This window comes from Anomalospiza imberbis, chromosome 20 (assembly GCF_031753505.1).
Source record: "Anomalospiza imberbis isolate Cuckoo-Finch-1a 21T00152 chromosome 20, ASM3175350v1, whole genome shotgun sequence".
NCBI lineage: Eukaryota > Metazoa > Chordata > Aves > Passeriformes > Viduidae > Anomalospiza > Anomalospiza imberbis.
In genome coordinates, this window is record NC_089700.1 from 7,804,205 (window position 1) to 7,830,433 (window position 26,229).

The following is a 26,229-nucleotide window of genomic DNA, read 5'->3' on the forward strand; positions in this document are numbered from 1 at the left end:
TGCCTACACAGTATGGTGTATTTATCGTTCCAGGAGCAAACAGATTTAATATTAAGGTTGTGGTGAAGGGTCACCAGGTTTATTTGGCGTATGAAGGTTGTGGTATTTCAGTCATTTGCCTCTGAAAGATTTTGCTGGCTGCTGTGAGAGACTTTTTGTTCCTTCCCCTTGGGATTGTATCTTTTCCACTGTGAGGTCCTGGGCATGTTAGGATGCATGCGTGACATTTGTGTGGCAGAACTGCAGAGCAAACCTAGTTAAGAACAACAGGGCGTTGCCTTCTACCTGTGCTCTTACAGCCCTTCTGCCAGGACAGCGAGACCTCCTGCCCCAGTTTGGAACTGGAATCTGTCTTTGAGCAAGTGGTGCCGTGACTCGTGCGAGCTGGACATGGCTTCTGGGTGAATGACTTAGCACACCCTGTTCCAAGCTCTGCCCCTCTGAGCTGTTCCTTTCTTCAAGCATTTTACAAAACAAAATAAACTAAAGGAGGAGTGAAGTCCTGTGGTCTGCTCCTCAGAGACTCCTGGTTTTGCTGGTGATTTGTATTTCAGTTTTAAAACATCAGTGGTGATTGTGGGATTGCTGGGCTTTTTGTTCTCAGTCAGGGCAACTTAGAATGTCAGGGCCCAGATGAATTCTGAGGCACTATGGCAAAGCCAACAATAATAATGAGGAATGATCTGGGAGCTATTCTGGGACCTGCCTGATCACTTCATCTGGACCTGGTGATGCTCATTCCTCACAGTGCCAATGGTGCTTTGGGCTGTGTCCTTCCCCTGTTACTGTCTGAAATACCAGAGTGACCAGAAGCATCCCAAAGGGGTACATAATGGAGCCCAGGGAGTTAGCAGAGACCAGTCCACCTTTTTTGGGACCAGGTCAGTCTATCCCTCCCTCCCCTGGGAGCTGACACAGACAAGAGCAGATGGTTCTGAGAGTGTGCTCAGAACTTCCCAAAGGCCACCAGCTGCTGTAGTTCATGTCTGCTGTTCAGGCTTTCCACTGAGCATTTCCATCCACCTTCCTGGCCTTAGGAAGGAGCTGAACTGAAATGCTGCTGCTTTGCCCAGGAGCTGTCCCTCCTGGAGATGGTGTCCCTCAGCTGCAGCAGAGGTGACACCTGTGTGACCAAAGCAAGGTGCCCTGTAGGTGACACACCCAGGCCCTGTCACGTGCTTTGGCAAACGGGGTCTCCATTGTTGGGATGACATTTGGCCCAGATGTCTCAGCTTTCTTATTTGCTCTGGAGAGCCTAAATTTTGAACTTTAAATATTACTGTGTTTTCTGCTAAAAATGACAGGTTCCCAGGAGTATTCCTGGTATTTGCAGTAGAAATCAAAGCAGTTTGTGATTACTTGATTTGAGAGCCCGTTCACTCTTTGGCACCAGCCTCTAAGGAAGTCCTGACTGCTTGAAATGTTACTCTTGCTGCAGAGCTCCTCAGCTCCAAATGGACAGAACTGTTCACCATACTCATAATTTTGGAGTTTTATGCAGTATTTTATATTTTTTGGGTTAGACCTTCAAGTCGAGACCAAGATGTTCAATACCCCATGGGAAGGCAGTACAAGTACCTGGGATTGCTGAGACACGTCTTAGATTTCCACCTAGAAATCAGAGAACAGACAGAACACTTTCCTTGGAAAGATCCCAAACTTCTTTACATAGGGGTAAACATATAATTTTTTCCATTTCACTGCTGTGAAAAGCAGGAGATAAAAATACTGTGACTAAATATCAATTCAGAAATAATTGAGTTGAATTGTGTTTCCTGTCTTACACAGCAGGGCCTGATGCCCTCTCCAAACTATTTTTTTAAGTTACTTTTTAAAATTAGCTTTAGCCATCATAGCTTCTATGTATTTCTGGGTTTGAAAGGAACCATCAATTGTTTTTGTTTGAAGACATTGAATATGAACTTGTTCCTACAGAGCTTTGTGCTGTAATTTATCAACAAGGCGCTGAGGCACAGACGTCAAATGAATACCAGATTTCAAATTATGATAAGCAATTGTGTCATCCCTGTGAATAGACATCAGTCTCTGCTGAGAAATCATCAATAATTCATTAAAAAAATAAATTAGTACAGGGCTATTTGGATAGGTCTTTGCAAACAACCAGTCCTGTGTTCTGTCATAATTCCTGTGAATTTAAAACCAAAGGATGCTTATTTTTTAAAGAGAGACACATGATTATGCCCAAGTCAAAAAAATGTCTTCCCTCAGGACCTAATTACCATTTGTCTTTGGGGAGGTATGGAGGAAGCTGGAGTGTCACCTGTCAGGGGTGCTGGTTTTGTCCATGGCTCAGTGGGAAGAGCTCTTCCAGAGAATTTTACTGTTAATATTCCAGTCATTACATCTTCCCCACTCCCTTTACCCTCTACCTACACCAAACCCTAAGATTATTATTTCCAGTCTTAAAATACAACTCTCAGAATAATTTGTATTTCTTTACTATGAGGAGAGGATGCTGCTGTTTTAAAAATTTCTTGAGCTTCCCTGTCGTAGGTGGCTTTTCATTTGACAGTTGGCATCCTGCTCGAGTCCATTTCTCTCCCAAATTGGAGGTTGTTACATTCCAATAAGCATACAGCATCTGTTCTCTGTAGAACATGATGTTGCAAGATTCTGATCATTTATCTAAGTGGGCTATTTTCAATTGAATCAGAGATGTACATGCAGCCTAACAGCAATAATTCCCTCCTGTCTGTAATTGCCCATTATAGGAAGAGGAATTTATAAATAGTTATAAAAGTCAGGATTTAGAGGCTGTGCTTCAAGACCTAGGGCTAGCCGGTCTTAGCTTATCTTAGCATAATCTCAAAAATAAAATTCTCTGCTCTACTTTGGAGAGCATGAAATAACTTCTGTTTACACATTTTTTTCAGTTACTTTGAAGCTGTGATATAAAGGTCACTGATTGCCTCTAGTCATCACATGGCTTTTTCACTAATTGTGCACTCACTTCATTTTGTTCCGTGGGATCTTTTGCTGCTTGATCCACTTTCATTGCCCAGATGTTAATTTCATACCGTTATAACTTTATACAAAGGGCATCCTCTGTTCCAACAAACACACTGTGGTCGTTGTTCCCAGCTGGGAGCCTCGTGCACAGCAGCTCACCTGCTTCCACCATCAACCCACTGACCTTTGGGCTGATTTAATGTAAAATCAGGCACTGGGGATAAGGAGGAGAATTTATGCCAAAAAGTTTCCTGGTCCCTAGCCTTGGACTGATTAAGGTTGTGCTGCAGGATAAAAAGGCAATAAGAAATGGGAAAGCTCTTTCATCCTGATCCTTTTGGTGTGCAGTGGGATGGAAAATCACATGGGCACCTTGAAAGTTTGGCACTGGTGTTTTGGAATGTGTAAATGGAGACCTTAACATCTCCAAGAAGTCACTCTATTGCCTGCTGCCTGTAAAAGCCACCCACAAAGGTTTCATGTCAGGGCAGAGAGGTCCCTGCTGTCCCCGTGGGGTGACTCTGGGGTAACCAGAGGTCCCCAGGGCCTGGGGATTTCCCAGCTCACAGATTTCCGGAGGGTCAGGTCTCAAGGTTATCCCTCAGCCCATTTGCTGTTTGTGGAGCCATGTGGCCATCACACAGCCCAGCTGTTGGGTTTAACTTAACCTTTAGAGCAGTCATGAGAGCTTAGTTCCTGAGCAGAATAAATTACACGGAAGGCTTCAAGAGAGGATTGTCCATCTGAATGCACTGGCTGCTGCTGAAAGCTCTGTGCAAGATGAGCAGTGGAAAATTGGACAGGGATTGAGCAGTCTGTCATGTAAGGAGGGTATAACTTGGCAATATATATCTGTGCAGGTTTTGAAATCTCTACCTTGGCCAAAAGTGACCTCCCAAATGACAGGAATCTGGTCATCTTGAGCACAAATGTTCCTAGAAAGATGAGCCTGCAAAACTGTGCTGGCTGCTGGCAGGGCCAGCAGGGCTGGCAAAGTGCAGCATGTTCCAGGCTGAGATGGGAGAGCAGCTCCAGCCCAGGGCAGGCAGAGGAGAGCCCTGGAGAGGAGCTGGCACCAGGCAGTGATTTTGGACATCTCTCATTCTCAGCTGTCAGGCTGCTGGGCCAAACCTGCACAAGGTGGGGTGGTGCCTTATGCTGAAGTGATTTGCTGTGCGCCCTTCTAGCTCCCCACAAGGGAGCTCCAGGATATCCAGGACATCCACTGCATCCTTCCTGGGCAAACCTTGGGAAGGGCAGCTGCAGATGCCAATGTCTGCTCTGCTCAGCTTGGCAGGGAGGAAAGCAATGGAGTGAGGTGAAGAAAACCAGGGGTCCTGTCTGGTTCTTGCTACCAGGGGAAGGATACATAGCAAGGTGCAGGATTTTGTTTTCTGAACATGATGTTTCCTGTGACTGCTGAAATCAGTGAGCAGAGACAGACCCTTCTCCACACTGCAGCATAATTCTCCATTTCCCTCTCTTGAGGCTGCAGATCCCCTGGCACAGCTGTAAATTCCCTGTACAGTGCACAGCATGGGTTTCACTGACAATTCCTGGGAAAACAACTCTTCTGGAGCCTTATTCAATTCAAAACATTTTTTCCTCCTATGCATCTCCCCATTTTACCCTGCATCCAAGCAGCCACCTACATTCAATATCAGACACGTGGAATCTCATAAACATCCCTTCCAGACCATAATAGTTTGATGGAAATATGGCCAAGTGCCCAAAGCCCTGTGCCCTTCCCGCAGCCCCTCCAGCAGCATGACCTGGGAGGCCTCCGGAGCAGGATTTATGTCTTGGTGGGTGGCAGTGACTGACAGCAGCAACAAGGAGCTCTCTGGGGCAGAGGACAGGGAGGGGAATGGTGTCTCCTGGGATGAGCTCCAGTCTGCTCCAGGGAATGTGCTAATTTTCACTCCTTTATAGTCCTTTATCTCAGCCCTTCGACCTTGAGCTCCGAGGCATCATCAGCCTTAGCCAGAAAGGCAGCGTGCAGTTAACCTTTGAAATGCTGAATGTTTCTCATACAAGGTCCTGAAGGTAAAAGCAATCAATGCAGCTAATTTTAATAGTGCAGCTCCTCGGGAGACTGTTCAGGTTTGGGCAGAACCTATTTATAATATTAGGAAAAATATTTTTTATCATGTATGATTTTGTGAGCATTTTTCGAAGTTTGATGTCCCTTCAGAGTTCCCTGGGCATGTGGAGACCTCCTGTAAGCCTGTCCTGTGTGCATGGCTGTGTATGAACTCAGTTTTCTTCATCACCTTTTCATCCTTATTGTACCCAATTACTGATATCCAGAGCACAGGCAGAAAATTACTGGTCCCATGTTTTCTGTGGGTCCCTTACTATCATGGGAACATGTTTCCAACTTAATAAAGTATTATACAATCTCTTACCATAAAAGAAAAGTCACTTCCTGGAGCAGTCTAGATGAATGTATTTATTGCCAGTTCTGCTGCCGACTTCCCTGGGTGACTCTGGGTTTGTCATTTAGCTGTGTGTAAGGTTTACAGAATGAGCTGGGAATACTTCCATGGGCCATCGTGGCTATTAATGAGTTAGGAATGTGCTCCTGTGCATGTGTCTCTTGTTTGGCAAGATCAGCTTCTCTTCTGTACCTGACAAATATGATGCAAGAAGAATATTTCCTTTTCCTTACTGGCTGTAAGTGGTCTCTCTATGACCATCAATAACTGGGTAGAAGTAGAATTTTGGGTAGAATATTCCTGCTTAGTCAGTTCAGTGTTGATGGAGTTAATTTACTCATGCCTTCAGATTGTTTTGTTTCCAGGGATTCTAAACCGTTGCCTCCAGCTGTTCATTTCCATTGACGAGGATGATCTTTATCTGTCTAAACTAGTTAAAACCTGCTCCACTACCCAGCAACCTTTTTGGAAACAGCCCAATAAAGCTGAGTGCGGTGGCTATGACACCAAAGCCTCCTGCACATCACAAATTCCAAGCCCTACTTTTTTTTCCTGACCTCTCACTGTTGGAGCTCCCTTCCTGTTTTAATGGGACTCTTCACTTCCTCCATTTAAGCCCTGTCCAAAAAGGGGAGTGATATTTGCACTGCAAGTGATCAGTGTAAGAATCCCTGTTAGATCATTTGCTGCTTTAATATTATCAGATTAAGGCTTGACAGACCTCGAAGGTATCATTCAAACAACTGAAGCACTGTCACACTTGCACTTGGACTCAGTGAGGTTGTTTCTTGAGATGTTTTAGGTGACTCATATTTATATGTGTGCTCAGTTTAAGGCTTGTTCTGACATGCTGGGACTTGTCATACCTTCAGGGTCACCTGGGCCACTTCCTTCTCAAACAGGAGGTGTGCAAGTTTGTGTGAAAGATGCAGGTTTGTTAAGCTGATGAGGCAGCCACCAGATGCACCAGGGCATCCTTCCAGTGCTGAAATTCAGGTGCCTGGTGTCCGTCAGGCAGAGATGCTGTCTGTACCAGAGGGAATTGCCAACAACACAAAACTTTCTGTTGCTGCTGTTGCTGCTACAGGGACCAGAGCTGGAATGTGTAGCCTGGTGTAGGAACTCCTTCCCTTGTGTTGGGGTTTCTAATACACATTATTTGAGCCTGAGCTGAACAGGAACACGTAACACAACAGGGAAAATCTAATGGTCAGTTTGGACATAAAGCTCTTCCTTCCACTCCAACTACTGTTAACAGCGGTGGGAAAATCTGTGGCCAGAAGACTTCTCCTGAAGACTCAGGGTGAGGTTTATTTTGGGATGTGCCAGAGAGACTTTTCCCTGTAGTTTTGTTGCAGATGTTGCTGTCCCTGCAGTCAGGGAGGGAGCAAGGCCTGAGCAGTGCTGGGATGTGGCTCCTGCTCTCTGCTGCAAACAGCTGGAGCCGTTCAGCTCCAGCCCCTGGGTCTGTGGGAGAATGCTGTGTAGTCATTTTGCTGCTGAACCACCTCACAGCGATTATCAGACTTCCAGAGCAGGGAAAAAGTCTGAGAAAAAGACCAGTTGAACATGTCATTGTTGGGTTTTAGCAGCTGTGTGTTATCCTATTGTTACTAATAACCTTTGCAACTTTGTGAGCAATGTTTTCTTGGCATCATTCAAACATAATGACTGGGGGGTCACATTCAGCTCTCAGTTGTGTAAATATGGAATGTTCTCTTGGCTGTCTGGTGCTATTTTGCATTTGGCTAATGGTCCCTGCCCCTAGAGTCCTGCAATCCAAAATACCCAGGCAGGGAGTTCAGTCACAGTATGCTCTGCATACCAGCTGGGTATGCAAAGCACAAAATAAACACATGAGCAGCTACTATCAAATCCAAACCATATAATTACAATTCTACTGTCCTCTGGTTGTGGTTAGTGGATTATTCCTGAATAAATGACAGCAGGAGTTTACTTGGTACCTTCCCAATGTAATTCACCAGTAGATTATGATTAGGAAGTCTTTCAGAAAAATATGTTTTTAAACGGGTTTTAAATTTGATTGGGATAAATCAAGAAAAAGAATTAACAAAATAGATGTTGCTTTAGGTAAAGCAGTCATAAAGTCTGCCTTGATGGTAAGAGGAAAGGGAGACATTGACAAATTCATGGGGAGGGTGTTGGAACTGCTCTTTCTCTTTCAACCCTCCAGTATCCAAACTTGTAAGACTCTTAAGTAAGGTTCAGTGGTTTTATATGGTAAGTTAATCTATCTTGATTTCATTCTGTGATTAGGATGATCTTTCTGTTCCAGAGTGGTCTTTACAAAGTTTTCAGCAGTGAGGTGACTGATGGCCCTTCTCATTTCCAGGGATCTTCCAGATGATCCTGGTGTGGAGTGGGACACACAGCTCCTGGCCACCCTTGTCCTGAAGCACATAGAAGCCAAGAACATCAACCTGGTAATGTGACACTTTTCTGCAGCACAGGCAATTGCCACATTACTCCTGAGCTAGTGTTCTGGGCTTTGCCTTAACCTCTGGGAGCTTTCTTTGGCGTCTCTAAGGTTAGGATGTATCTTCTCTCTCAGGAGAGCTTTCTTTGCTTCCCAGTGAAAAATGAACAGTGGAGGAATTTCACTTTTCTAACTCTTCAAACGGTTTCTGTATTTTAAAGTAACCATGTGATGGAGAGAGCCAATTTGGGCTTTAGACTTAGCTTTAGGCTCAGATTTGAAGCCCATTGGCAGATGTGTGTTAGAGAGCTTGATTAACAGGGTTATAGGTCAGGGTTGAAGAATATTAACTTGGGAGATTTCCTGGCACTGGAATAGTTTGGGGTTTTTTTCCCACAGAACAGGAATAAGGGCCTAAGCATGGAAAGGGTTGTGTTCTGTTCTTCTCTGTTGAACCCTGCTTTGATCAGGCATGGCACTGTCTCACACTGATTAGCAGCAAAATCACAAAACTCACAAAGCCTTTCAGCACGTCACAAAACAAGAAACCACATCTCCTGCAGCATGAAAGCCCCACGAGCACAAAACCAGCATCATGCATCCAACTTTGTATTGATTCTGAAGCTAATTTTCCATGAAATTCATTGCTGTGCACAGAGACAAATGCAGTTTTCCTGGACTCCTTTTGTGCCTTTTGGCCCTCTGAATAGATAGGTTTTAATCTAATCTGAAAGCTCCAAACACAGGAGGATTTGTATTGCATGTTTGTGACTCTCAGGGGCACAGGGACAAGTGCACCAAAACCCCAGAAGAAATTCTGAAAACACCAGAACTCCTCTGGATGGTTAGGAAGGATTAGATCTTTGCCCCAGGGAAAATTAAACTCCAGCTGTTTGTGCTGGGGGAGGCTGGAGTCTGCCACTGACAGAGCTGAGCTGAGCAGGGGAATGTGGGGTTTGCAGAGCAGGGAACATTCCTGGGCATGGTGCTGGCCCTGCCAGGATGGGAGCCCTGCATTGCCATCAGCTCTTCCCTGAGCAGCACCGAGCACAAATCACTGCAGCAGGACACAGCAGCAGCACCAAGGGCAGCTGGAGCAGCTTCTCAGGGCTGCTGGTAATGAACTGCTCTGGAAATGTTCATTATTTGAAGTGTCCCAAGCAATCACACAGCTCTCAGGTGTTTGCTGTAATAACATTCATTTAGGAGCAGACTGAATTTGCCAACAACAGCGAGAGAGGAACATAATTACCTTTGTTAAACATCCTGCAATTTAAAACTTCAGAGCTTGCTCTCTGTGATATCTCTGCTGTCCTAAACCAACAGCCTTGCCTTGAGAGGTAAACAGAGTCCATTTTTCACTAATGTTGAAATTGATAGAATTGGCTGAACGTGTTCAAAGAGCCTTGAAAAGACCAAAAACTAACAGAGTTTCAGACCAGCTCAGTGGAGTCAGCATGACTGGAGGGTGTGTATTGTTGTAGCTATCCCAGTGGGAAAACTTTCCCCAGTTCTCCCAGTAGTCACTGCATCGACAGTGGTATCTTTATTATCTTTATTTACAGAACATGTTGTGTGCCAACTGGCAGTGGAGCAGGGGCTGCAGTTCCAGCATGTCTGAAAGGAAGGATTGCAAGGCAAGGAGTCCCACATGTTCTGTGTAGTTTCCTTCCATTACATGGTTACTCATTTGTTCAATTGCCCTGGAAGTCCAGGAGTAGCTCAATCATTTTGGGAGCTACAGGGACATATTTCATCCAAGCTCTACATTAAATAGTGCAGACACAGAAATTAATGGTTGGTGTACTCAAAGCCAAAACCAATTTATAGACTTTGGGAATTATTTCCTGCCTGCTGGATTTCCAAGCAAAAGCCAGTGTTGCAGGGAAAGGCAGCCAAGGCTGCTCTGTCTTGATCCAGATTAGAAAGTGTTTGGTGTGTAAAAAAAGAAGTTACATAGTATTGTGTGAGCTCCAGGCAGGCTCTTGTTACTCCTAAATCAGGCACAAAAGACATCTCCAAACTCAGAAGAGACTCAAAGGGAGTTGGTATCTCCCTGGCCTCTGGGAGTGCAAGGAGAGATGCTCATGGGAAGGCCATGAGAAGTGGAGTTGCTTGCTGTGGCATTTTAAGAGATGGCTCTTGTTAAAAAGCAGGGACCTTTGTGTCCATACACCAGATGTGTGCTATGTTTGAAGCACTGTGTGACACCAGAGAGAGGAGGAGAACCTCAGCTTTGAGGTGTGAGGAGGGATCGTGGACTCCAGACCTCTCAGGAGTTTTCTGCTGGTAATTGAGTAATTTCCTCTGTGCTCTCCCCTCTCCGGAAGGGGTTTCTGGACCTGTTTGTCTTGGCTGCTGCTCTGGCTTCCACCAGTGAAAGCTCCATTTCCTGAATACCAAGGTCACCCAGAAGAAAAACCAGCAACAGCAGCAGCTCCCATTTCAGAACAGGTGTGGGGAGGGAACTCCCTCTTGCCCTAAAGATTTCATTGAGCAATAATTTCCACATGAAGTATATTTATGATCCCAGCTTTTCGCTCCCAGAACTGGCTAAGCCTGTTTTTAACCCAGACACTTTCAAGATGTTCAGGTTTTCTCATCCTGTCCTGATTGTTTGCTTGATTTCATCATCAGCCTGGTTCAGGTTGGGAGTTAAAAGCCAGCACAGCGGGAGCTGCACTATGTGGAAGGAGCAAACGCTCCCGCTCCCGTGTGAAAATATCTTCAGCATGTGAGAAAGAAATTCAAATTCTTTATCAATGAAGTGAATCCCTGAAGCCAGAGGGATTGATTTACATGTGATTGCTGCTTGTTTTAAGTCATGAACAGCACAGTGGTGCTGTGGAATCAGAGCCCTGTTAGATGACTTACATAGATATTTAGATGATATATGATATGTTTAGGGTGGGACATCCCTGCTGTCCCAGAGCCAGATGTGTGCTGAGAGGGATCAGACAAAGGCAATGCCACCTTGGCCAAGTCACTGTGCAGATACCTTGGGAATTGTACTTGAAAATTCTTATTATTTGAAGAGACAGGCAATTGAGGAAACAGTAACAGTAAACTGGACTGCAGCAATTGAAAATGGGCTTTGTGTAGTCTCTTCAGATGGTTCAGACGTTACATAAGCTCAGCAGCTTCTATTTCAAAACAGATGTGGAGAAGGAAAACCTCCAAAGGTGTTTCTGACTAGATAATTCCCATGTCAAGCATATTTCCTAACCCAGCCTTGTTGCTCCCACAGTTGGCCCGAGCCAGTTTTGTAAAAACAATGATTAGTTTATTTAGTCTGCTCACTGAAGTCTCTTATCTCAGTCTTCTGGTTTGTTCTCTTGTAACCTCCCCAGAAGAAAAAATGTGTGTTTTGGCTTGTCTGGGGTTTTTCACTTGATTTCCTAAGGAAACAGGAATAATGCAATTGTATTTATATGTATGCGCACATGCATGTTTCAAAAGACTTTAGAGCCCATTGGCTAATTTCAACCATGTTTGACAGCAGGGTGCTGCTCTTAAAAATGTTTTGTTTGTAGAGGTTACATGAAAATCAGGGAGCAGGCAGAAGAGACAAACCCTCTCTCTGTCCCCATTGAGTAAAAAGGTTCAGCTCAAGTCCAGCCCTTATCGGAGTCACCTGAATAGGAATTTATTCTGCCTGCAGTGAGTGGGGTATGTTGTCATCTTAAGGAAGTACCACTATAAGTAGGAGTGACTTCACAGTGTGGTTTTTTTTGTTATCTGTAAAGTCCAGGGTGCTGTGCTCACCCTGAGCTGTACTGAATTTTGTGTGTTTCCATATGAGCTCCTCCACAAGCTGAAATCCATGGGGAGAGCTCAGCCCCATGGCCCTGCACAGCTCTCTGCTAGTGATGTGCAGCAGCAGACAAAGTTAAACACATCTTTTTTCTCCTTATTAAAATAGGGGTTGACCAAAAAATGCTTCTTTGTATGTGAATAAAACCAATTTTGGTCCCACCAGTTCCTGCCAGCAAAGAGCAACCTGGTGCTTGCTGGCAGCCACTGGGCAAAGTGGAAAGTCTGACTGTGGGCTTGTCCTGGTTGGGTAGGTTTATAGGCAGGCTTATGTGAAATGTGTGGGTTTTGAAGTATTTCTTATCACTGCCTGTGTGTTTCCTCTCCCTCTTGACTCAATATCCCCTGCCTGAGAGGGCCTCTCCTGCTGGAGGAGCAAGTTGCAGGATGGGCACGGTGGCTTTTGATCTTCCCCTGATCTCTAACCCAGTGCTCCAGGCCCTGCATATAAAATAGATTTTGGGAAGGGAGGTGCTGTGAGTGAGCCAGGCTGCAGCATTTCCTTCCCTGAAGAGAGAGCAAGCTGGCAAGGAAGCAAACATTGCCTGAAACGTGGGAGTTGATGATTTCTTCCTGGTCCTAGAGAAGGGAGCTGTGGAGAGCTCTGCTGCTGGGCTCTCCCAGAGCAAGCACTGAGCTTTGCACTGTCCAGGGCCTGTCACTTTCACTCCCTGCAAAGAGGATGGGCACACATTCCCTGTCCACTCTACACTCTGTGCTGCCAGTTTGGCTGCTTGGTTGGAACTGGGAGCCTTTAAGTGCCCATTGCACAGCCCCCCAGAGGGAGGGGGTCCCAGGGTGATGCCTCAGCCCTGACACACTGTTGGTGGGTCTGAGGGAAGGGAGCCAGGGGTGTTCTGTGCTCTGGACAGTGCCCGGTTAGTGCTGTGTTCACACATTACTTCTGCATTTTGGAGTTCCCATTTCTCCCTGCAGAGAAGCAATTAACAATACTATCTAATTCAGTGAAAAGCCTGATTTGATTGTACAAAACTGCATTCAGATTATTTAAAAAAGCTTCTTCTCCTATCAGAACCAGGAAAATCGTACATGTTTGTGTGGCTCATGTTGCAGCAATGTCCTGATTCACAGCACAGCAAACCATAGCTTCACCCTGTCATCCACAGGCACTGGAGGCACTGGAGGATGTTCTCAGATCCAGGAGAGAGTGATTCATAGAGCTGGACCTCTCGGGTCAGGAGCACATTTGCAACAGATCACTTTGAAAGTGACCTTTTGCCCTGGTAATAAGTAACAAGTGCATCCTGCCAGTGGGGACGCGATCTTTGTCATCTTTCTGTTGTTCAAGCTGTTGGGCTGTGCAGTCATCTGCTTCCAGAGTGCCTTGTTTGTTTGGTTGTGTTTCTGTGGCATGAGGAGTTCACACACAAGGCCTCATTGTGCAACACATAAACAACTCGTTAGACACAACGGGCTGGGACAGGGCCTGGATGTCAAATCTGGGAACTGCACAGGCTCCTCCTCCTGCTCCTAAATGCTTCTTGTTGTGTGTGCTTATTGCAGGTGGTGACGTTTGATGCAGGAGGAGTGAGTGGCCATGCCAACCACATCTCTCTTCACACTGCTGTCAGGTACAATGTCTGAAAACTTCTCTGGGTGCCCCCCTGGGCTGGTGCAGGGTCATGGTGGTGCTGCTGTGGAAGCAGAACCAGGGCAGTGTTCACTTCACTGCTCCAGCTCAGTGCCAGGCTGTGGGACATGACACTGCCTGGAAATAACCTACAGCATCTTTTAGTGTTCCATCAGCTGGGACCTTGCCAGTCTCCCTTTCACTGGGCCCTTTTTGCATCTCCTGTCCTTGATCCCACTAAAAAATATGCCACAGATCACTTTGCACTTCTGCTTTGAGGATTGTGTGTGAATACTTGATGCCTGAGTTGGTGGCAAGGTGGGTTTTGGAAAGTTCTACACCAGAGAATGTTGCCATCTTGTCCAGGTACCTGAATTTACCTCTCTGCCCCAAGAACATTGCTATTTCACTGGAGCTGTCCCTATTTACCACTTTTAGGGATAGTCTGTGAGTTCCTTCACCATTTTATTCCTTACATTCTGTGACCCTGTGTCTCCATGTTGTGATAGTGAGGTTAGTAGACAAAAATCCCTTCATTAAAATCACTCAAATTTTGCTGGCGAGACAGACACTGTATTTTACTTTAACCCTCTGCTCATTCAGACGTCACTGTGTCCTAGAGAGATCTCTCCAGAGCTGCCCCTGCCTTTCCCAGGCATGAGAAGAACTCCTTGCAAGTATAGCTTTGTATTTATAGCACCCATTTGTTTTCTGAATCATCTGTGCAATTCAAATAAACAAATTCTTCTGGCTGTCCTTGCTGACAACATCACAGTGATTTGCCTTTCTCACTTGACTAGAGAAAGCTGCAGTGCCACAGAATCCATACTGGGACCTTCAGCTCCCCTGGAAGGATGCTGAGAGCTTTGATGGCTGGAATTCAATGTTAGAGGGGGATCATGGCTTTTCCCAGCAACTTCTGAAATTGCCTAACAGAGGAGAGGTGGTGGAGTTAAAGCAAGCAGTGCTTTGTTTGGGCTGGGTGGGGAAATGGTTTCAGGCACAGTTTGAGGAGTGAGCAGAGGTTGGGCAGAGGTTGATGGCTCAGGAGCAGAGGTTGATGACCAATCCTCACACAATTGGCACAGAGGGCCTAAAGAGCTTCCAGCTGCCTGGACCTCTGTTTGCTCGCTCAACTGCTCTATGACCCACAAAGAGGAATGAAAGGCAGGTTGTTAGGTGTCCTCCTCCACTCTGAAGAGATCATGGGAAAACAAGTTAGCAGCTGAGTTATATATGAGATACTTAAGGAAAACTCTTGATTTTGATCGCAGTTCTACTCTTGTCTTTGTGGCTATGCAGAAATCACTTTCCCACCTTCATGCTTTATGTTTCCTGTGTGTGCAGTAGGGATCTAACCCTCTTCTTGTCTCAGAGCATGTTACCAGGAAATGCTCATTGTCTACAATTCCCTTGAACCCAGAGTTTTGCATTGGCCCTCACCTGGAGCAGAACATTTTCTGTGCTGATGAGATCCATGCTGATAGGGACACCAGAGCACAAGCAGTTCTCATTAACTAAGGGCTGGCTTGTGTCTTGTCTCCCTTCCAGTCCTGAATCAGCAGAATTAATCATGGTAGCCCCATCATGTGCATGTGGCAGGAGTGATGCCGTGGCTGCTGAAAGGTTAAGTTTATTTTTAGTGGCTTGCTTGCCCTCATTATTTTTCAGTTTGTGTTATGGAGGAAGTAGAGCGTGACTGTATCACTCCTGACTCTCAGTGCCCTGATGAGTTCTCACATGTTGGCCAGTGCAGGCAGCTCTGGGAGCATAAACTGAGGCTTCTCCTGTCCCCCTGTGCCAGCAGAGCTCTGCAGAGCAGCAGTGGCTGCCCCTGGGGCCCCAGTGCTACATGGCAAGAGAAAGGCAAACGACCTCTCCCCTCCAGGTATCTTCTGCAATGTATTTATTAACCATCTTTAAACAAGTCCTGCAGGATTCTGCCTCCACTGTGAAAAGTGGAGGAAAGGATGAAGCAGGGGGCTGGTGCAGTGTTCCTCAGCTCTTTTGGATGCTCCCAGTCTCTGGGAGACAGGCTTATGCCCACTTCCATGAGATTACTTTCTGCAAGAGCAGGGGTGGAACGGGCTCTGTGACTCCTCTCACAACTCCTCACTTCAGGAAGTGCAAATTATTGAACAGCTTCAAGGAATAAAATAGTTCAGGAAATGGTCATAGCTGAGCAGATGTTCAGTGTTGTATGCTAAGGGCATAAATATTCTTTCCAGTGTCTGGAACACAGGTCATGTTCAAAGGAGCACAAACTACTCAGAAGAAATGAGCTCTTTCCCTTGCAGCAGCCTTCCTCCTGACAGCTTGCAGGAGTCCAGCTGCTGCTGTGTGCCTGCCTGGCCTTCAGATCTGGGAGGAACTGGGAAATGCCAAGGTTCAAGGATGGATTTGTTCTTCTGCAAGGGAAAAATAAGAAAAAACAGGATGGGAAAGGAACACAGATTACTACTTGATTTCAGCCTCCCCTGGGAGCATTTCGGTTCTGACTTCCAGACAGAAAAAAAACCCAACCCAAACTCAAGAAAAACCCACTGCAGCAAAGCAGGGAGGACTGGAAGCAATCTTCTGTAGCTTGATTTGGCAACATCATCCTCTTTTATCCCCCAAAACAGGAGCTTTCCCTGTGGCCATGGGAGGTTGGATCCTTTACACACATCCTCAAGGAAGAGCAGGTCTTGAGTGACAGCCAGGTCACTTTATCCCCCCTCAGCATTAGGCCAGCCACTAGGCACTGTGGCAGTGAGCTTGGTAAATGCTCTGTGACAGGAACATTGCAGAACCTCTCTTTGCTGCACTCTGAAATGACAGTGCCTGCACTGAGATCACATGTAATATCAAGGTGGTTTAGTTTTGCATGAGTCACTGTGCATTTTGATTTTAAACAACCCCTCTTGCCCAGGAGCCTGGCAAATGGGGGGCTGTTGGCTTTGTTGTTTGCTTGCTTAGGATGGAGAGGAATCATCTTTGTGAGGAGGAGGAGGAAGGACTGTACCACTTGTTTTCTTTAGTGAGCTATCAAATCCATTTTATCCCAGCTAGAACAGAAAAGAATAGTCTTGTCTGCTTAGGGCAGAGCAAACTGAGTGGAAAATAGGAGCTGCTATATTTAACCACTGTGCATTATGTTGTTATAGCAACTGCATCCATAAAACTTCTATCAATGATGCCATATAAAAAGCTACATCAAGGAATCATTAGCTGAGCCTATTCTCGTCAATTCCATTTGGAAAAACACCTCTCAGTCCTGCAGGATGTTTTTTAACATTCACCAGCTCTGTGGCAGGTTGTAAATGAGGCTGTGCAGAGATAATATTTGGGAGCTTTATCACTCAGCAGTGGATTAGGATGCAGCCTGAGTGCCACCAATGCCTTGTTGCTCTGCCATGTCCCAGCCTGGCCACTGAATGCCCCACTCCTGAATGCCATGGCCATTGTGCAGAAGGGCTGCACTGAGGAAGAGGAGGGTTGGTTAAATGCCAGCTGCAAATCCATGTATGGAAACAATGAGCAGAGCAGTGTCCAGCCAGTCCCACTTGGTGGGAGCCATTCTCAGAGGCCACCAACTGCATCCCACCCCAACAAAGACAGTTCTACCGTGAGTTTATGTTGAATTTCCAAGGCCAGGTCTTAAAGGACAGGGAGAAAGCTGGGTTTGGGTGATTAGCTTGATAACAGTGACTGATAACCCATTTATCATTTTTATTTGGTGCCTTCTTACAGTGTGGGGCTGGAAGAAATCTCCCTCCTTTCAGCAGCTGCAGCTTGTGCATTTCTCACTTGTTTTACTGATTTTAAATGTCCTGGGGGAGCTTATGAGTGATGGCTGTGGTTGCAGCCAGACTGTCCCCATAAGGCTGAGACAGAATTTTGTACTCTGCTGTCTATCCTTGAGACTTCCCCTCAGAGCTCTCTGCCCTGGCATATATCCCATAGCTGGGTATGTAGTTTTAGATTTTATCCCATTTCTTTATCCCTTTCCCTCATTCCTTCATTTGACCAAGTTCATTCATCCCACTGCCCTTCCATGACACTGCTGAGAGCCTTTAGGATTAAAGCTGAGCATGGAGCACTAGCACAGAAGGGATTCTCCATAAAGAAGGTTTTTTTCCCCAAAGAAACACCCTCAGGGGGTGTCCTTCCCTGTGTCACTGGGCTGCTGGCAGTGAGGGGAGCAGTGGCACTGCACATTCTTCTCCCAGACAGTGCAAGGCCCAAAGCACAGAGCCAGGACAGCTCTGTCAGCTGGAAGATCTCTGCATTGCCACTGGCAGAACTTTTGCCCCTGCCCCATGTGTGAGTACAGAGTGCCTGAGCAGTGTTGTACAAAGTGCTGCTCCACGGTGTAGTTCAGGGTGCATGGAAATAGAGCCAGAAAATCCAGTTAGGGAGGGAGGAGGCATTCCAGAGAGCAAACATCCAACATCTGGCAAGTATATCCTTCTAATGTCTCTGTGATTCCTAGGAGACTGCCTGTTCTTCCTCCTCCACATCTGTTTCATCAGATTAATTGGGCAGATTAGAGGTTGGGATCCTAAATGGAGCCCCAATGCAGCTTTAAGACATCCATTCTTTGCCATGCTCTTCAAAACTGGATTTCCCCAGTGTTCCACAGCAGCCAGCAGTCAGTTCAGTGAAGGGTTTTGCCTCTGGCTTAGGAAACTATTTGGAGAGTGAAGTCATTGAATTCAATGAACAACTTCTCATCAAACAGAACATCACCCAAACTGTAACACACCCTCGTGGGCACGAGCCCCAGAGGGGTTCTGTGCTCCCCAGGACGGAGGTTTCAGCTCCATCATGACTTGTTCCTTCTTGGAACAGCTTGGGAGGTGTCACTGCTCAGTGCCACAGGGGAGCTGACCCACTCACACCTTTCCTGGAGGATGCCTGAGTAAAGGCAGGGAATTTGGGAGCCAGCTCAGTCCTGCAGTTTGGGTGAGGGCATTGGGCCATTTCAGTGTTTCTGCTGAGCAGATGGAGCTGGTGGCTGCAGAGCCTTCAAAGCAGATGGGCCTCGAGGGAGGAACTGGGGCTGAGTTCTTGCAGGGCAGAAATAGTTGGAGCCTTTGGATGTCTCATGGCCTTCCCAAATTCTTCACTGCAGAGGGTCTCACATGTGGACCTGAACCTACCACAGGCATAACAGGGTGCAGGGAGAGGTGCCCTGTAATCACCAGGCTCTGGCACCTGGGCAGTGGGTGGGAACGAGCCACCTTAGGTCACTTTCTGTTTAAAAAGGATTATAAAAAGTCTCTCCGGGAAGAAAAAACAAAACACCCACATGGAAAAATCTCCTGAAAAAGAGCCTGTGTTTTGCTTTTTGAGATTTTATGCCAAACTCTTTCATTTCAACCAAACCACAGCAAGTCCAATCTGTAAAACAACATTCCCAAAATGGCAACAACTGAGAGCTGCAACCTCTCCCCTACTTGGAAGTGTCCCATGGAGACTCTCCAGCAGGGTGGAGATGGGAGTGAGAAGATGGATTTGGGAGAGGATTGGCTCATTTTGTGAACGTGTGCAGGAGGTAGAGCTTCATGTTTCTCTCTCTCTCTCTCTGCAACCACAGAGAAATACAAATGAGCAAGGCTGCAATTCCTCTGCACACAGAGCTGGGTGGAGCCCGTTCCCAGGGCTCTGCACTGAGCCTTGCTGAGAATTGAAGCATTTGGACTGGGACAAAAAGGATGAGGAGAGATGCGGTTTCTTCATGCCTGTTCTTCCAGATGAGTGACAGGTTTGCTGGCAGCCACTTCGAGGACCTTTCAGTAACCAAACACAGTTTGTGTCTCCCTGAACCTTTACACAAGCACAAACTCCTTAATTTACTGCTGAACCACACTTTTCTTCCCTGCTGAAGATGCTCTCTGCTCCTGCTGAATCGTTTCCATATGAGCTGGATCTCTCACTCCTGTTTCTAGTGACAGGAGTGGTTATTATTAGTTCCCTCTTGGAGCAGCTCAGGGCTTTGAAGGTGCCTCCATGGCAGAGCAGCACACCCAGAATGGACACTGGACTTTCAGAGAGTTTGCCAAATTTCACAACCACTCACTGCTTTATCTCTCTAAGCTTATTCTAAAAGTTTCCCACCCTACTAACTGTACCAAGTGCTGAATCATTTCTTTGGGCAGCCAGATTCCACTTGTGGGGGAAGAAACCTCTGGCAGAAGAGCAGAGCAAATATTAATGGAGATATTTAAATTACAAGGCAACATTTAACAGTCTTTGTCAGAGCAGTAAGACTTGAGTGGTGGGGCAGAAGGTGGGCAAGTCACTATTCCAAGGCCATTGTTTAGTAGGAAATGGCATTGCTTTGGCTCTGGAGCAGAGGACACCACTGGCAGGAGAATCTGTTTAAATATGTTTTCTGATTGCTGTTTGAGTTCTGCATTTCTGGCTTGACTTTTGCTTTGTATTGCATTGGATATTCATCACTCCGTGCTTCCTATTTTGTCTAGGCCTGTGTAGCTAATCCTTTTCCTTGAACTTAACCAACAGCCAGAGATAATCCTAGTTTGAAAGTGACTGGAGAAACACAGCAGTTTACATATAATGCATGTTTTATCCTGGCTGATTTACACATGAACTGGCACATTGTCCTTTGTCAGATACACCACTATTAGGTGATAACAATCTCTTTCAATATTACACAGGGTTAAATAACTTTTTTTTATTATTATTTCCTTTCTCCTTTTGGCAAATGTTCCATTGTTTGGATGACTTTTTCTCCTGGAAGAACAGGACTGGGTGTGGGACAGCCCTGAGTGCCATCTGCTGGAGACCTGCTGCTTCCCAGCCCTGCCATGGGCCAAATCCAGGATGGCTCCAAAGCCATGAGCAGGAAAAACAAGAGAATTAAGAAAGGAATTGAAATGAACACCCCCTGATGTCCTCACCATCCCAGGGGCATTTGCTTACACTTCCTGATGGAAGTGCCATCACCATTCACATCTCCCATCCTTGGTCCTCCCGTTCTGTTTTGCTACAGGACAAAGTCATGAAGGGATCAAAGTCTTGGTGAGCAAAAAGCCTGAGCAGCTTCTCAGATGTCCCAGTGCCAGCCTGGGTTAGAAAAAAAGAGCTGGTACCCAAAGAGAAGCAGCTGCTGAGACAATGCCCCTGGCCAGCAGAGTCTGGGCTTTAAACAGCCACAGGTGCTCCCAGGGGTAAGCAGCCTTTGGCAGCCTCTTGGGTTTCCCTTGGGAAGTCTGAGAGTGAATTTGATTTATGGAGCTTATTTGTGGTGTGTCCCAGCAACCAGGATGATGAAAGTGTGGCAGAATAGTGTGGGAAATGAGGCTTAGCCTTGCCTGAGGTGCAACCAGTGTGGGCTCCTAAGTTTCTCACAAGATTGGCCATTGTCACTGTGTGTTAAATGAAAAGGTTTGGTTTAATGTGCAGGGTTTTATTCCTGTAAAATCGGGGCTTGAGTAATTCCACTGAGTGTTGACCCCTTGTATGTGTTCTTTCACAGGTATCTGCATTCAGAGGGGAAGTTACCTGAAGGTAGGAGTCCATCACCTCCCCTCCCACCTCCCATCCCCACCCTGCACTCCTTGACATCTCTGTTGTGTCCAGGGTTCCAGCTGCCCAACTCACCCCTGCACTGCAGATGAAGCCCACAGCTGAACTTTTATCTTCCTGCAATTTTTTACCAGTTCAGGCTTCTCTACAGTCACTTTTCAGTCCCTTGGGGTTGTCCTGCCTCAGTGGTGTGATGCAGTGTCTGGCCTTGTGCCTCTTGGGTGAATCTGAGTGCTCTTTCCAGATCCCTCAGCTTAGTCACAGAGTTTTTGGTCACATCTTGCTTACAAGCCTTTTTCCTTTTCTGTGACAAAAGCCTCAGAAACGATTACCCACTTAGCCAAAAAATATTTGCATGTAGCAAGTTAAGCCTCCACCAAACTGTGCTCAGAAAGGAATCTGAAATCTGCAGTGGCACAACAAACTGAGGTGGCTTCTTCCACCTGTGAGCAAGAATCTCAGAGAAATTCTCTGTACAAGTAGGGAAAGGAAAGAAACAAAGAACAGAAGGAGGTAGCTCCTGAGCCCTTTTCTAGAGCAGAGCTGCAGCCCTTATCTCTAGCAAACAGTGCCTGCCCAGGGACAAATGTGTGGAGCTGGTTTAAGCACAAAGCTGTCACTCAGCTGTTTGGACAGAGCATAGGAAGGTGGCTCAGCCAGGCCCACCCAGTCAAGCTCCTGCTCCCTCAGCAGCCATCCAGGCTGTGTTCCTTTAATGCTAATTCCCAAATCATTGTAGGATTTGAATGAGTCACAGCAAATCAGTTTTAATTCTCTGCTAGCAGGAAGCTGCAGGCCTAATGAGACAGCATGAGCCAAGATGGCAGAAAGCCCTTAAGCTGAGCTCTGACTCCAGTCCTTTCAGTTCCCAGTTCATGAAAGAGGAGCATTAGTGCCAGCTTCGTTCCTAGGACCTTTTCTTTGTTCAGCCTTGGGGTGCAGCAGAGCTCTGTGAGCTGTGTGCAGCACAAAGGACAAGGGGCCGCAGTGGTTGATGTCACTGCTGGCTGTCAGGCCCCATCTACACTGAGCCATTTTCATGTGCTGCTCTGGTTTCACTCTGGTCCTGAATATGGGCTGTGCCTCAAATCCATTCAGGTTTGAAACAGACCCACATCCAGAGAACATTTCCATTTCTCCAGCAGCATCAAGAGGCTGCTGGAGCTCTGTGCAAGCCTTGCTGCTCTGATTACATCACATCTGACATGACCTACAAACACCAAAGGAACGGGGAGCTCCCATGCTGCTGCTTATGCTAAGCCTTTCCAAATATAGTTCCAGTCTCATTGAAATTCCCAGTATTTATAATTTGATCTGGCAGGCGTGCAGGGCTGTGCATCAGAGGGGCTTAATGAAACAAGGGTGATGCTGGGATTGAGGCTGTCTGGATGGAGCTGAAAGGCATGTTCAGGCCATGGAAAAGTGCTGTGCTGCTGTTGAGAAGAGGGAGCTGTTTGTGAGTGAGCCTGTGTAAGCCCATGTGATCAGGGAATCCACAGAAAATCTCCCTGCAAATGCAAAAGCCAGCTAAGCCTTGCATTGCCTCAGTGATATGCAAATGAGCACCCTAAATATCCTGCTTTGCTTTCTAATGCCTTTAGCCAGCACAAACACAACAGGCTTTTTATAATCTGTAATCAAGTTCTCCAGCCCAGGCACAAGCACTTGTTTCAAGAAGCCAAGACAACTGCTGGATGTGCTCCCACCCCTGCCACTGGCCCCTTCCAGCTATAACCAGTGCTCTTCCAAAAGAACCTGTGCCTCCTTCCACCAGGAGCAGTGCAGGCCTGCAGCACACACAGTGCTCACTCAGGAGCTCCTCATTCTAGGCATCCTTGCTGCCTGAGTGATTTGGAAGTGGAAAGCCAAGCTGAGCAGGCTGCAGGCTTCACACACTTCTATTCTCAGCCTAATCCATGAGCTATATTGATCCTGCCCTTTCTGCCAACCTGGGGAGGTTGCATTACACTGCTAATCCCATCCTGCCCAGGCCACAGGCACAGCCGGCTCTGAAAAGCTTCACCTGCTGGTGTCACAGGACTCCTCAATGGCAGCGCTGCTCTCACCCTGCTTGGCAGGGAGCAGCCTGTTTCTCTGAACCCTTTTCCATCTCTCCCTGGACTGTACATTCCTTCCTTGCTTCATCTCATCTCATATTGCCATGCAGAGCAGGCTTTGCTGTCAGCACATGGAAATCCTGGTTGGATCACTGACACAGAGGGCTCTCACAGTGCCCTTCTTTTTGGGGAGCTGGATGCCACCACTTCACCTGATCTGACCCAGGAGGACCCAGCAGGTCAGAGCCATCCATACTGAAATCACTTGCCATGGTTTTGAGTCCTTATTGCTGAGCTTTGGGGAACAAAAGGTGCAATTGCTGCATGAATTAATATTTCTCAGGGGGAAAAAAAATGAGGACAGGGTGAGCACCTCTAGTTAACAAAGCAGCCCAAGCTTCAGAGAGTGCTGCCAGGCCTCTCTTCCCATCACTGTGAGTAGGAATTGGTGTGGCATTGCCAAAGTCCATTAAGGAAATCCAGGAAAGGAAAGATCATTGAAAGATCAGTGTTTGAAAAGCAGACAGGTGCCATTGGGAATGCTGACGGCAGCACTGTACTAATTCTTCCCTCTGAAACTACCCCAGCAGCAGCCCAGAGGATCTGTGCAGAGGAAGGGGAAGAATGGTTCTCCCCCTCATGGCACATCACAGGTTTCCTTCCAAGTTTGCTATCTGCAAACAAGAAACGTCTCCAAGTGGGATTAAAGGAGTGTCAGGGCCCTTGTGTGAGCGACTGCAGCCCTTGTGCCTGCAGAGCATCTCCTGGGCGAGCAACTGGAGCGGATGGCAGCCGAGCAGCTCTGCCTGCCCTTGTCCCGGCGGGCTGGGAGCGGGACAGCGGCTCAGGGTCAGGAAGTGTCCGGGCCATGGCGCTCCCAGGCCCCCGCATTCCCGCACGTCCCGAGGCGCTCGGCATTGCCCAGCGCTGCTCCGTGACCCTGCGGGGCCGGGCTGCGGCGGGACGGAGGCGCTGGGGGCACGGCGGGGACAGGAGGTGCTGAAGGCAGCGGTGCCGAGGGGATGCGGGTCCCGCTGCCCGGGTCCCGTCCCCGGCCGGCGGACGCCGCCACCTCCCGGCGGCTCCCGAGCACCGCCCGCCGCTTCCAGCGCGGATTTTCCGCCGCTCCGCACGGGCCCGGCCGGGTGGAAGCGGCGGTGATTGCCTTTGAGGGCTCTACCCCTGCCCCTTGCTGCCCACAGCAGGAGGAAATCACTGCTGGGAATGCTCTGTGTGTGACCTGCTGGGGAGTCAGCTCCCAGGGTCCCATGTCCCCTCCAAAGGAAGGGGAGCATGGCCCTGGAGCCCTCTGTGGTGCTGAAATGAAGAGGTAACCAGTTAACTTTGGAGAGTGGGAGAGGCTGTTGAAAAGTTGGAACAGCACCCTTGGAGAAAAGAAAAGAAAGAGAGGAATTGAAAGATCCTGGAGATGTGCCAGAGGGAGTCCATGAGAGCTTTGTTCTGTCTCTTCTGTGTGTAATTTCACTGTTTTGGGGCTCACTGAAGGAAATCTCATTGCAAATCGAATTGCATCTCTGCTCACCTGTGTAAACTGTGACTTTGGCCTCTTCTGTCAAACTTTAATACAATGTGGGAAGTGTGGAACATAATCACAGCAGCTTCCAAGCCAAGGAAATCCCAAAGCAGCTGCCTTGAGAGCTACAGGCTCTTAACGGGACCATCAGTAGCTCTGAACTCATCAGTGAAGACAATTTAGCCATGGGAAAAAAACCCAGCAATTAACTTTTGAGTTCAAAGGGATCTTTGAAACAGAAAAAAACCCTTCAACATCAGCAGAATCTTGAAACATGTTACCTTCATCTCTTTCATCACAAACATCTGAACAATGAATTCAGTAACTCTGTTAAAATGTAACTGCCTGACTGAGTTAATATTTTATTCCTGAGGCTTGTAAATATTTATTCTGTAGCTAAGAATTGGAGTAGAAAGATGAAATTTCATTTTGGTAGCTGAACCAGAAACTACTGTTTTAAAATTCCATTATATGATACAGTGTCAGCATTCAGAGACTCATCTGCACCTATTTTTTTGAGCTTAATTATGTAGGAAGAATTTAAAAACACTCCGTTTTTGGGATATTCAAAGCTAGCTTTGCTTTCCACAGGCTATTACAGAACAAGAACCAGTACAAAGGGTCACATACACAATAAGAGCCGATACAAATGGTCATAGATGTGCACTGGGCACAAAGAATTCCTGGAAGGAGCATCAGAAGTTGTTCCCCTTTTACACAAAAAAGATTCCCAAGGCCAGCAGCACAGGGAAGCTTCAAAGAGCTGCTGAGCCTGGAGAAAAGAGCACCTTACAAGAATGCTGCTGGTTTGAAATATTTATCCTCTTTCTCTGTGTAGGGTGCCGTGTGCTCGTGCTGGAATCAGTGAATCTCTGCAGGAAATACATTTCCTTCCTGGATGTCCTCATTTCCTGCCTCCTGCCCACGGATGCACTCTTCATCCTGACAGAGGAGGAGACTGAACAAGCCAAGGTGAGATGTGTGGCACCTGCCTGGCCTGTTTGAGTGGCTCATCCTCATTGTGAGCACTTTAGTCAGAAGTGTCACATTCCCAGGGAATGCCAGAAGCGTCATCCATGGGTTAGAAATGTCACTGAGGAATGTCTGCAGTGATTTTAGAAACATGGACAAGCCAGGTTACCTCGTGTCCTGTGTGACAGGACAGGGCTGAGCAGATTTGCAGCTCAGACAATCACAGGGCACTGAGTTTTACACTCTCCTGGGTTTAGGATGCATTTCAAAGGATGCATTTCAAAGGAAACTGGATCCAACACAGTATTCTGAACATGTGAGTGGTCTGTTAAAGCCTGGCATGACTGCATGCCAGGAACAGCATCCTTGGATCACAGTGCTCACTAAAGATGGAGACAGCCTGTGAACTTGACAAAGCTCTTCACAAGTTCCCTTTACTCCCTTTAAACTCTTTTGCTGCATAGGATCTCACACATTTACCCCACAGTTCCCTACATTAGAATCTGATTAGCTGCTCTTCCATAGCATGAAAATATTTACCCAGCAAACAGTGCTGTTAATTCACAAATTACAGACTTTTCCTCCTTCTGAAGCTGTTAAAGGATAAGAGTTACTAATGGAAACAGCTTGGACAAAGGTGCTGTTCATTATTCCTATGTAATTTTGTTCCTGAAATCTGACCTTTCTAGGCTGGTGCACTATAAATAGACTCAGTTGCAGCTGGCAGTGTGTGGTCAGGAGGAGCAGAGATGTTCCCAGACACACTTATCAGGCTCCTGCTTCCCAGCATGTGAACACTTCCCCGGCCTGAGATCACGAGGGGAGGAGGAGTTAGAAGTGACACATAAAGGGTCCTTTCTAGCAGCACCCTCTGAGCATCA

At 46.9% G+C, this 26,229-nt stretch overlaps 1 protein-coding gene across 2 annotated transcripts in view; it reads left to right on the forward strand.

The window, feature by feature from the left end:
* PIGL (phosphatidylinositol glycan anchor biosynthesis class L) overlaps positions 1 to 26,229 on the forward strand; it is a 51,876-nt gene that overhangs the window by 24,879 nt on the left and 768 nt on the right. Inside the window, exons 4-8 of one of the 2 annotated variants that reach the window (XM_068210553.1) lie at positions 7,762 to 7,852; positions 9,411 to 9,482; positions 13,183 to 13,250; positions 20,736 to 20,767; positions 25,215 to 25,348. In XM_068210553.1, coding sequence (XP_068066654.1) covers positions 7,762 to 7,852; positions 9,411 to 9,482; positions 13,183 to 13,250; positions 20,736 to 20,767; positions 25,215 to 25,348 — 397 coding nt within the window. The remainder of the gene's footprint in view (positions 1 to 7,761; positions 7,853 to 9,410; positions 9,483 to 13,182; positions 13,251 to 20,735; positions 20,768 to 25,214; positions 25,349 to 26,229) is intronic. The other variant, XM_068210552.1, reaches the window with a different exon arrangement.